Here is a 12241-nt window from a genome sequence, read left to right on the forward strand (position 1 = left end):
TTTCTTTGTGCAGATGGTCAGCATAAATTCACTGGTCAGAGCTTGTCTTATCTATTTTACCAATTCTTGGGTCTTTCTGTTTCCTGCCTAAACTTCCCAGTGCCTGGATGTCTCTACTTTACAACCCTTGATGTTAGAACTCTTGTTATGGCCATTCCTGATGTGGGGGCACCTTAGCAGCAGTGGAGCATTTTTTCCCTTAATTTGAGTGGTGAAATCCCTGAGTTTCACCCAAGGCTGGTTTAGTATGGGGAGAGTTAAATCTCAGACCTAAGGTAGTGGATCAGAATCTCACTTTGTCCTTCTCTATTAAACTGCAATTAGTAATCTATCCTCTGTGGGGTTAACAGCAGTACATTTTCAGCTGCAGAGTTGCTCTGGTGATGACACACTTAAATTACTCGGTCACTTAGGGGAACCTTATAGTGAGTGAGTGACATTACACAGTTGTTGGGAAAACAGAAAAACACTTTAAAATGAGTAATAAATTAAATAAAACCAGCCATTCCTGACAAATAGCATCTATAGAGACAGCATATTAAAATATGTAGATATAGAGTGGAGTATTGCATCTGGAATATTGCATCCTGAGCATTTATATTGGTATATATTTCAGAGGTTTTTACATTCCCGCTAAATTGTCAAATAATGGCACGCTGAAACATGATACTCCAGTTTACACCACCAAAAGTAATCTCAGCCATTACTCAATCTGTTGGTGTTATAATTAGGCACATGGTTGTGATTTTGTTTAGCTTAGGTATCTTTCACTATCGTCTGAAGTACAGGGGCCTGGCATCTTGTACTAAATTCTTCTCAAGGAGAATATTTCTAAAATGTTTGCAAGCCACAAACATTAAAGTAACTTAAAAGGAAAAACAAGTTTTTTCTTTTGCTCATATCACAAACTATTAAACCTTCTTGAAGTAAAAAACTAAGAGGAAAACTGAATTAGTTTTTTGTATATTTTAAACCTCCACATGACAGCAATAATCTAACATCTAAAAATAAACTATGAAAACTCTTATGGACTGAAACATTCTGTTAAATGTGGTCTCTATTCACATGATTACAGTGACCCTAGCATGGACGGCTATAATAGGCTGGGGAAGGCAGAGCTCATTTCTTAGTACCCTAGCTGAGTTTATGGGACAGAGTTAGAAAAAATATTGTCTTGTAAATTGGCCCCAGCCCAGGCAGACAGCTCCTCTTCCAGGAAGGGAAGCCTGCTGGGGATAGGGCAGCTGGGACTTGGGTGGCTGGGGCCACCCAGCGGTAGGGGAGCCCTCTGCGCTGGGGCCGCACCGCCCAGCGCTCCAGGGCTGGGGAAAAGGGGGAGGCTGAATGTTGCCTGCCCGGTGCTCCGGGGCTGGGGACCGGGGGGACACATGCTACCTGCCCAGCGCTCTGGGGTTGGAGGCACTTGGGCAACCTGCGGCTGGTGGGGGGACTGGCGGCTGTGGGGCAGGGAGGGGGCGGCTCTGGGCTTGGAGGAGGTAGAGGGGGGGAGGGGAGGGATCTCAGGAGGAAGGGGTGAGCTGGGCTGGGGGCTAGCCTGCCCTAACCCGTGGTTCACCCACTGCCCTTGGACCCTAGTCACACAAAATGGACAGTTCCCATTCTGTAGTTATTTCCTACGAGGACTGGTAAAAAATACTTGTCACAGAAGCATTATTTTGAAAAGTTAAGTGACCTCAGATCTAAATTAGATTGCACATTCCCTTATCTATGCATATAGAAGTTCAGGAAAGGACAATTTTTTAAAATTTTTTTAACTGCAAACCCTCTTTATAATGACAGATTTCAGAGTAGCAGCCATGTTAGTCTGTATCCGCAAAAAGAAAAGGAGGACTTGTGGCACCTTAGAGACAAACAAATTTATTTGAGCACAAGCTTTCGTGAGCTACAGCTCACTTCATCGGATGCATGCAGTGGAAAATACAGTGGGGAGATTTTATATACACAGAGAACATGAAACAATGGGTGTTACCATACACACTGTAATGAGAGTGATCAGGTAAGGTGAGCTACTACCAGCAGGAGAGAAAAAAACCTTTTGCAGTGATAATCAAGGTAGGCCATTTCCAGCAGTTGACAAGAACATGTGAGGAACAGTAGGCGGTGGGGGGGAAATAAACATGGGGAAATAGTTTTACTTTGTGTAATGACACATCCACTCCCAGTCTTTATTCAAGCCTAATTTAATCATGTCCAGTTTGCAAATTAATTCCAATTCAGCAGTCTCTCATTGGAGTCTGTTTCTGAAGTTTTTTTGTTGAAGAATTGCCACTTTTAGGTCTGTAATCGAGTGACCAAAGAGACTGAAGTGTTCTCCTACTGGTTTTTGAATGTTATAATTCTTGACGTCTGATTTGAGTCCATTTATTTTTTTATGTAGAGACTGTCTGGTTTGGCCAATGTACATGGCAGGGGGCATTGCTGGCACATGATGGCATATATCACATTGGTAGATGTGCAGGTGAACGAGCCTCTGATAGTGTGGCTGATGTGATTAGGCCCTATGATGGTGTCCCCTGAATAAATATGTGGACACAGTTAGCAACAGGCTTTGTTGCAAGGATAGGTTCCTGGGTTAGTGTTTTTGTTGTGTGGTTGCTCGTGAGTATTTGCTTCAGGTTGGGGGGCTGTCTGTAAGCAAGGACTGGCCTGTCTCCCAAGATCTGTGAGAGTGATGGGTCGTCCTTCAGGATAGGCTGTAGATCCTTGATGATGCGTTGGAGAGGTTTTAGTTGGGGGCTGAAGGTGATGGCTAGTGGTGTTCTGTTATTTTCTTTGTTGGGCCTGTCCAAAGATGGACTACAAGCCATCAGGAACAGTATCCCCAATAATGTCACGGCAAACCTGATGTCTGAACTTTGTGACTTTATTCTCACTCATAACTATTTCACATTTGGGGACATGTATACCTTCAAATCAGCGGCACTCCTATGGGTACCCTCATGGCCCCACAGTATGCCAACATTTTTGTGGCTGACTTAGAACAATGCTTCCTGAGCTCTCATCCCCTAATGCCCCTACTCTACTTGCGCAACACTGATTACATCTTCATCATCTGGACCCATGGAAAAGAAGCCCTTGAGGAATTCCACCATGATCTCAACAATTTCCATCCCACCATCAACCTCAGCCTAGTCCAGTTCACACAGGAGATCCACTTCCTGGACACTACGGTGCTAATAAGTGATGGTTACATAAACACCACCCTATACCGGAAACCTACTGACTACTATTCTTACCTACATGCCTCCAGCTTTCATCCGGACCACATGACACGATCCATTGTCTATAGCCAAGCTCTACGATACAACCGCATTTGCTCCAACCCCTCAGACAGAAACAAACACCTACAAGATCTCTATCAAGCGTTCTTACAACTACAATACCCACTTGCTGAAGTGAAGAAACAGATTGACAGAGCCAGAAGAGTACCCAGAAGTTACCTATTACAGGACAGGCCCTACAAAGAAAATAACAGAACAGGTGTTTGTCCAACCTGGTTTTAAAAAACCTCCAATGATGGGGATTCCGCAACTTTCCTTGGAATCCTATTCCAGAGCTTAACTATCCTTTATACTTAGAAAGTTTTTCCTAATATACTAACCTAAATCTCCGTTGCTACAGATTACACCCCTTATTTCTTGTCGTATGTAATGATTAAGAGTGTTAGAGTTTTTTCAACCTCTTTATTGACCACTAAATCATAAGACTAAGCACAAGTTGGCCACTATACATACCTAGCACTCACATATCTAAGGAGATGGGGTTCTCAGAGTCCTAGCTCTGCTGAAGAAATGCAGACATTTTTGCCTCCTGAAATCTGGTTTCTCTGAAGTTGCTTGTACAAAGAGGTGCAATATAAGATAGTGATTGACTTACTTAGACTTCCAGAAATGGAGGCAGAATCCCACTGGTCAAAACCTGGCTAAGCATATTTGGACCTCTGAAGAGAGCTGGAGGACTTGGTCCTGAGAAGTGCTGTGTGACTCCTGTAGGAACTGTCATAGATGGCCCTCAGCAACCTGCAGGATTGAGCCCTTAATAATCAGTATGAAACAATAACAGTTCAGATCTCTTAAAAAAAATAAAGTAAGAAAGCAGTTTTGTATTAATTTTTTTTCCCAGCACTACAAAAACATGACGTGGTAAGTGGTCTCTAATACATTAAAAGGTTAGAGTTTCTGGCTTTTTATGGTTTATTAAATTATTGGAAAGTGCCTACTGTTCAAGTAAATTTAACATGTTGGCAATTTAATGTTCATAGTAATTATTAAACAAGCATTAGACAGGCTAGAGACAGAATCTACCTGGTTGTATTAGAGATGGTCTTTAGTGCAGGTTTCACAGTAATACTATTTCTCAGCCTTTCATTTTCTTCAATGATTTAGCTACCCTAATATCTGTAAGTGTTCTGTAATACTGAGCCATAAGCTTATCAAATGACAAGTGCATGAGGTAATATCTTTTATTGGACCAACTTCTGTTGGTGAGCAGAACATGCTTTTGAGCCATACAGAGCTCTTCTTCATGGCTATAACTGCACTGCATGCTACCTAGATGTGTGTTTTTGGGCAAGTCAGTGAGAGAGAGAATTATGATGCTTCTTACTCTCATGGTGCTATGTCAGGATTGGCATTGGGGTAAGGGTGATAGTTCACTCTGTCCCAGTGCTGTGACCAGTTAAGAGGTGGTTGTAGGGGAATGGTGACAGTTCTTTCTCTCATGGTGCAGTGGATAGGACAGGTGTAGTTGTGGGGGAAGAGAGAGATTTCCTTCTTTCCCAGGGCTAGATTAAGGCATAGGTAACATAGGGGTGGGTGGCAGTATAGGTCCATGACTAAACTCTTAGCTCCTGGAGTCACAATTATGTCAAAAATCTCAGCTCTCATTTAAAAATGTAAGTTTCTAGCCCTCATGGTTACAAAAAAATGCATGAAAATGAGACCAGAGTGTAACTGATGCTGTGATGTCTACCTGAATCTGCATAGAGCCTGAAACAAGAATTCTGGGAGATGTAAACTGTTCCATGAATATCAATGAGGCATTAACTACAAGACCATTATACTGGAGGGCCTCACCGCATACCAGCTGTGATCTCTGTGTGGCATGAGTGCAGTGGGTTTGGTCCGCCCATCCAACCAGATATAGCTCAGTGGCTACGGTAAGTAGTAGAGTCCTCCAATTGCTTCTCCTGCTTCTCCCAGGATGGAGGTGGAAACGAAGTCCCCTGATTTTTCTGGGTTGTGGGGGGAGATTACTCCATGACATACTCTCTCTGGGAGCCCTCTCCCTTATACCATCCTCCCAAACAAGTCAGGGCAGAGCTGTGGGAAGGCCCTGTGTCCAGAGCTTGGATTTACCGTAATCTGTCCCTACTTTCTCCCAGCTGTGGGGATAGGGCAGGGAAGGATGCCAGCCAGCTCACACTCTCTTGGTGCTGGGGGCTGAGGCTGGGTGCAGCTGTGTGAGACACTTGTCAGATGCCCATCCTCATGGTATCAGATCCCATTATTAACCCTCACTGTTACCTTCGTAGCAGCCAACCTCACATGGTGGCTCCAGGGCTGGGTAGCAACCCCACGCGAGCCGGCCGTCTACAGGTGGAGGGGGGAAGGGCTGAGATACGGACTACCGCTCCCGAGGGGCAATGCTGCTGGCTCTCTGCGTTGGGCTCGGGCAGGTGGCGTGGTGCCTTCTGGGATTCGTAGTCCATGGGCAGCCTGGGGGCCCAGTTTACATCCAGTTGCCAAAGCAGCCCAACAATTTGGACAAAGTTTGGACACATCCACAACTGGTCCAGCCGCTTCTTTTGCCCCGCCCTGGCCCCACCGAGAAGGGTGGGAGGAGCCTTGGCTGCTACTTTGTGTGAGGAGGCTTCCACCCACCTCCCCACTTCGTCTGGACAGAGGAGGCGACACGTGTCAATCACCCTCCCAAACCCGCCAGGCGGTGCGCGCTCCCCCTCCCGGATGCCTCTGGGGAAGAGGCGCGGGCACGCGCTCTCCTGGTGGCGCGCGCGCTCGTATGTAAATGAGCGGGCGTGAGGTCAGAGGCAGATGGAAAAGGAAACAGACAGAATGGCCGCCGCGGCTCCCGCTCCTCCTGCCGCCGCTGCCTCCTCCTCCTCCCCTCAGTGCCGGAGTCCCCGCTGCACGGCGGAGCGCAGGGGAGTCCGCCGAGAACTCGATTCCTGGCGGCACCGCCTCATGCACTGTGTGGGTAAGAGAGGGGAGACTCCTCTGCCGCGGGAGAGCGGGGTCGGGGTCGGGGGGAGGCGGGGACCGGAGCCCGGGTCTCTGCCGCGGGGAGGGTAGCGCCGGTGGAGGAGCGGCTCAGGAGTCTTTCCCGGCGGGTGGAAGCGGCGCCGCAGGGTCTCTGCCCAGGAGATGGAGAAGGTCTGGAACCCCGGGTTTCTCCACCCGGAGGGGCGGGGGGAGAGCCGTAGCGAGTCCCGTTGGGGCCGAGCTCGGCGGGATGGGAAAGACAGGCTGGCCCTTTCTTGGTTCGGGTCCTTTTGTCTAGGCGTCTTCTCGCTTGTGCGAGGAGCGCCGGCTGCCTCCTCCCCACCGTGGGGGGCGGGAGGGGGGAATGGGATCCGGGTGTGTTTTGCGCCTTTAAGAAGGAGCAGCTCCTGCACTGACGGTTGGGATTTGAAGTTTTCCCTCCCCCCCTTGGAAGTTGTCATGGCGACGGCAGTTCTCCCCTCACTCCCTCCTTCTATTTCCCCCCCCCCCCCCCGGCGAGGCTGTCCTCAGGCTCTCGTGCAGTTCCCCTGTGTCATGTGACTCCCCGAGGGCCCAGGGGGAGGCAAGTCTGGGTGCCTTTCAAACTTCTTCGCGCTGACATCCCCGCACGGGGGGAGAGCACCAGCGAGCCACCCCCGCTTTAACACCCTATCTCGGCCTGCGGGGAAGTCTGTCGATACCCAGCCACGTTGGGCTGCTGCTGGATGGACACCTGTGACTGGAGACAGCTCCTAGGTGCGGGAAGGGGATTTGTTCAGCCGCTTGGTGAATGTATGAGATAATAGAGAATGACTCTGTCCGCCCTTCTCTGTCCCCTTCCTTGTTTATTATATGCGCTATCATATTGATCGATCTCTGAATAGATTTTTGGAGCGGGGGGGGGTAGTCGCCTTGCTTGTTTGTGAATATTTGGAGATGGGGGGGGTGTTCATTTGTATTACCCACATTGAGATCTTGCTTGTCAGGGAGACAGGTAAAACAAACAGTCTTTTTAAATGGCATAGCAGATTCTTTACTCTGTTTGCATTGATCTTCCCAATGGCTGAGCCATCAAAACACACCTCGGTAGCTGAGATGATAGGCTTGAATTCACTGAGCATTTTTGGGGTCTAAGACCAAGATTGAAGTATGAATTAAATATCTGATATATACTTTACATGAAGGCTGTCTTCTGCATTGCAAAGAATTGTCTCCATAACCCTGTAATGCTCTGATTTATATTACTTTAAAAGTATATTGCAAATCACCCTGATCTCTTGGTGTTAGCAGATGAAAAATATTCTTTCAAATGAAAGATTTTCTTTTGAAGTGTGTGTGTGGGGGGGCTGTTTGTCTCTTCTCCCCTCCCCCCCAAAAAGTTATAGCTTTGGTTATAGAAAACACCTTAAGTGTTTAAAAGTATTTCTTTAAAAGTGTTTCTTGATATATTTTTTTTTTTGTGGTAGGAAAATAAAATACAGTGTCATTAGGATTATAGTGTGAGTTATAGTTCTTAAATACGCTTCTGGGGGAAAACTTAGGTACGTGTCATCCATCTGCTCAGACTTAATACTTTCTCTTATCTTTTAGTTATATCAAATAGCTTGTTTCACTCATTTAACATTTTTATTCCGTGAAATTACTGTGATGGCCTAAATGCAAAATTATATCTTCATGACAGGATCCAATAGAAGGTGAAGGTTGGTGATAGGAAAACCTCACATGACAGCACGCTTCTGTCCTAGCTAAATGAATATAGAAACGTGTGAAATTAAAACTCAGTTTGAACACTATTTGTTTTTTTCAGTCTTTTTGTCAAGTTTGCTCTAATGCTCACCCAACTTCACGCAAAGTTGTCTGTGTGATTTTTAGAGCTTGTTGGTTCACTTAAAACAATTAAAGAAATACTGTTGCTAGAAATACTTAATTTTCAGTTCAATTTGATTACACAGATACAGAATAACTAAGACTCCTTTACTTTGCCAACATCTTACTTTTACCATTCCTTTTGTAATTTTCCCCTACTCTTTTATTGTAATTATTTTAAGCACTGCATTCATGTCTCGTTTGTCGTCCTTATGCTGGTGCAGCAAATCCCAATCCTATTGTATTTAAAAAGCACTTTTACCAGGCCCTTTGTTTTAATACTGTCAGTGTGCTGTGGTTCACTAAATGCAAAACAAAAACATAACTACTGAACTCCTAAATAGACTCCACCGTGTTCTCACTTAGTGCTCTGTGTTTGCTTCTACCTTTGTCTCATATTGTGGATTTAGGATAGAGATTCTTTGTTCTCTACAGTACAGAACACACTGTTGATATTGAACTAATAGTAATTGTATGTATCCCTTTATAACTGCGAAGGAGGAAGTACATTGCTATAGGGTTAATGTTTAGTCACAGTCCCTATCTCAGTTACATACTCTTATATGGGCTTGTTGAGCAGTTCTTAGCTGAGAGAAAGAGAGAGCGTTAACAAAATGGCAGGAAAGTGGATGGGCAGGAGAATGGAAATGTACTTCAGGCTTTTGCTACTTTTTGAAACTTCATGGACTTTGGTTCAATAAATTATGTTGGCTATTAGGTGAAACCATTAATTTGGTAGTTGGAGTTTTCTTCAGGCAATGAAGATTTTCTTCAGAGATTGAAAGGCTCAAATGCTGTTAAGAACGGGAGAAGAGTCTGAGCAACTGAAGGAAATAATTACAAAATATGAAAGGTAGAACAAAACAGCTAGGTTAACTCATTCATATATGTCAACTTATTGGTTAGATCATGTGACGAAGGAGGGAAATCTGGATTCTTAAACAAATCTAGCAGTTCATTTCTAACTCTGAGATAGAACCACTTTGTTTCTGATATCTCACAATTTATTGATGCCAAACTTGGTCATTAGCATCTCTTTGAGATCCTCAGATGAAAAGTGCTACAAAGTGCTTTGCATGGGTTATTTCAGTGTTACATTATTATTCTAAGATGAATAATCATATACTGATTTTTATAAGAAAGATAAACTGAGTCAGTCTAAAGGGACTTTATCTAACAGACCAATGACTCAGTTCTGCCATCCTAGGTTATATTGAGTATTACCTTTAATTTCAACAAATGACTACTTGCCGAATAAGGCATTGTTCAGTGCGAAGTTAAGGGACAGAATCAAACTTTGTTTCTTTCATTAGTGAACAGTTGGACATAATTTTGTATGTTTGAGTTTTTTGGTTCAGATTTTTAAGAGTTTGAGAAACTGAAGAAGTGATGGAACTCTAAATGAAAATACCAGAACATTTAGAGTCTTGAATAACATTTCTCACCTTAAAAAACTGGAGTGATTGAAAATCTAAACTCATTTGGTAACAGTTCTTGAAGGATGTAGACTCAGAAGAAATGTCTTTCCAATTGCGAAAGAGATTCTACATAGGCATATACAGGTATCAGAATGTTTGCAGAAAAAGTCTTGTCTTTTTGAATAAAAACTTTATAACATTCATTCCTTTCCTAATTGTATTCTACTGAGTTGAGAGGGTTTGATAATTTTATAGCTTTATGAGCATGGAGCTAGAAAACTGAGGTTTCATGCACTGTTTCCCTTTTTTTAAAAAAAGAAAAAATAGGTCTAATGCTAGCACTACTAACTTAGTCAAGGGAAGTATGGCTCCTTTTAGCCTGGGAGGCATCCCTTTTTGGAGTCTCCATGGAATAGTGTCAACGGTCACTTATCAATACATTAAATCCAATTTCTATGAAATTGTTAGGCGCACAGTTCTGATGGGGATTAGGCACCCACAGTTGTCAGACATTGTACTTGGAATTACAGGTCCTCATTGCCTCTTGGGATTACTCCCCAGATGAGCAGATGTGGGTAATTTAGTATGAATTTTTAAGGGTGGATTTCTAACATGCAGTTAAGTATTTCTTAAAATAACAGTGTGAATGACTTTTGGGACCATACTTTAGATTTTATTGTTAAGGTTAACACATTCCATTATAAGATTCTGCTTTTAGTTGCTTATAACTTTGCCAAATAGCCATTGAGGTTGAAATGTTCATGCTGGGTGTCTGCCTCAAGCTCAGGTTTCAGAGTAACAGCCGTGTTAGTCTGTATTCGCAAAAAGAAAAGGAGTACTTGTGGCACCTTAGAGACTAACCAATTTATTTGAGCATGAGCTTTCGTGAGCTACAGCTCACTTCATAGCTCACGAAAGCTCATGCTGAAATAAATTGGTTAGTCTCTAAGGTGCCACAAGTACTCCTTTTCTTTTTGCCTCAAGCTCAGTTTTTTTGGAAGTTTCAGCTAAAATGAGAGGGATTAAGGAATTTTATTTTGCTGGTGGGTGGGTGAGGGTGTGTGGTTTTTTGTGTTTTTTTGGTTTTTTTTTTGTTTTTTTTTTGTTTTAAATCTTACCACTTCTGTTAAGTTCTAGTACCTCTGTGTTTTCGAGCTGGGATTTGACATTTGGCCGGTGAGTTGCCCCTGTGCCAGTCTCATGAAAATTCACTTAAATTTGGCCAGATTTGTAAACCTCTGAAATTAGAGTTCACACAAGCTCAGTAGAAGTTTTACATCTAAATTCTTATTCCATATGCATTGATCATGCTTCGTCCCCAAAGGGCTCCTACATGACAACTGAGCTATGCATGCACCATTTCGGGACAGCAGGGACTGAGGAGGACTTTCTCTGCAACTGCTCTTTCCAGTTGCTGTGGGCTGCTGGGCATTGCAGGTGAAAGCAAGGATTTTGTCTCTCTTGTCCCCTGTGTCCCTCCATTATTGTCCAGGTAGTATGGACTAAAAGATGGAACCAGTCTGACTAAAATGCAGTGGAGAGGTGCTGGGAGGGGCTGAGATGGAGGGGAAGATGGGATCAGAGGTGGGGGAAGGTTAATGGGGTTGGGGTAGACAAAGCCCTGGCTGGGATGATTTAACTGGGAATTGGTCCTGCTTTGAGCAGGGGGTTGGACTAGATGACCTTCTGGGGTCCCTTCCAACCCTGATATTCTATGATTCTATGATTCTAGGATGGGAATACAGTGGCAGAAAGATTTATAACCACTAGAGTGCACTCTCCTTCAGAACCTTGAATTTTAGTCCAGATTTCTAGAATCTCTACATTCCTTTGCTCTCTAGCAGGTAGGTGCTAAACTCACTGAAGTGCATATGTCATCCCTCCCTAGAGGCATGTCCACTTGGAGGATAAGAACATTTTAGTTTTAGTTGAGCTAATGGAGTTGCTAGTGGTAGAGGTCTGCACTGTAGATCTAAAGGCCCCAACCTTGCTGATGACCCATGTGGAGGTCAGTATGGTTCCACATAATGGAATTTGTTTCTTCAGTTTGCTTTGAGGGGACCTAGGAAATTACATACAAAAAAAAATGTTAAAAGAATGTTACATGAGCAGTTTTAAGTTTTGAGACTTCCTTACTTGTGAGTGCTTGACTTCAGAGTCTTCACTTTTTTTAGTATATAGTTCTTGTATGTAATTTAATATAGGTTATATAAAACCTAATAGATACAGAAGTATCTTCATATTTCCCTATTACAGTGGCAAAGTGTTTTTATATTTGAACTTTCTCTGTAGCTTAGTGAATCCACCTAATCTGTTAGTGTTAGAATCAGAATGAAACTTCCTATTTCAGGGGATCTGCAACATTTTCAAAGTGTGGCCTACCTCTTCCCTCATTTGCGATGAGAGAGACCACCTCGCCTCCCTGTTGCAATCACACAATATCCCTGAGACAATGATAGAAATTACTTATTTGGAAAAGTAATATTAGGAAAATATGCTTGTGTGTTTAGCTGTCCTCAGAGGGAACAATCTTTTTATCCTCTTCATTTTTTGGTGGAAGAGGAATCATAGTGTCTTTTTATTCACATCATCTTCCTCTCCCATGAGTTCTATTTCCCTCTGTTGGAATAAAGGGAGTAGTCAGCACCATTTGACTAGCCAGACTTCTGTGGACCTCAGTTTGGCAACCCTGGTTAGTATGTTCTTGATCTTGAA

The 12241-nt window shown here is 43.7% G+C and overlaps 1 protein-coding gene across 15 annotated transcripts in view; it reads left to right on the forward strand.

Moving 5' to 3' along the window:
• The first annotated feature begins 5913 nt into the window (after window positions 1-5913).
• Window positions 5914-12241, forward strand: part of LCORL (ligand dependent nuclear receptor corepressor like) — a 182293-nt gene continuing 175965 nt past the window's right edge. For 5 of the 15 annotated variants that reach the window (XM_073342419.1, XM_073342418.1, XM_073342415.1 and 2 more), the window contains exon 1: window positions 5915-6237. In XM_073342419.1, the coding sequence (XP_073198520.1) occupies window positions 6075-6237 (163 nt within the window). In that variant the 5' untranslated portion in view covers window positions 5915-6074. Of the gene's footprint in view, window positions 6238-12241 lie in introns of all 15 variants that reach the window. The other 10 variants (XM_073342427.1, XM_073342423.1, XM_073342429.1 and 7 more) reach the window with 10 other exon arrangements.

This window comes from Lepidochelys kempii, chromosome 4, assembly GCF_965140265.1.
Source record: "Lepidochelys kempii isolate rLepKem1 chromosome 4, rLepKem1.hap2, whole genome shotgun sequence".
Classification (NCBI taxonomy): domain Eukaryota; kingdom Metazoa; phylum Chordata; order Testudines; family Cheloniidae; genus Lepidochelys; species Lepidochelys kempii.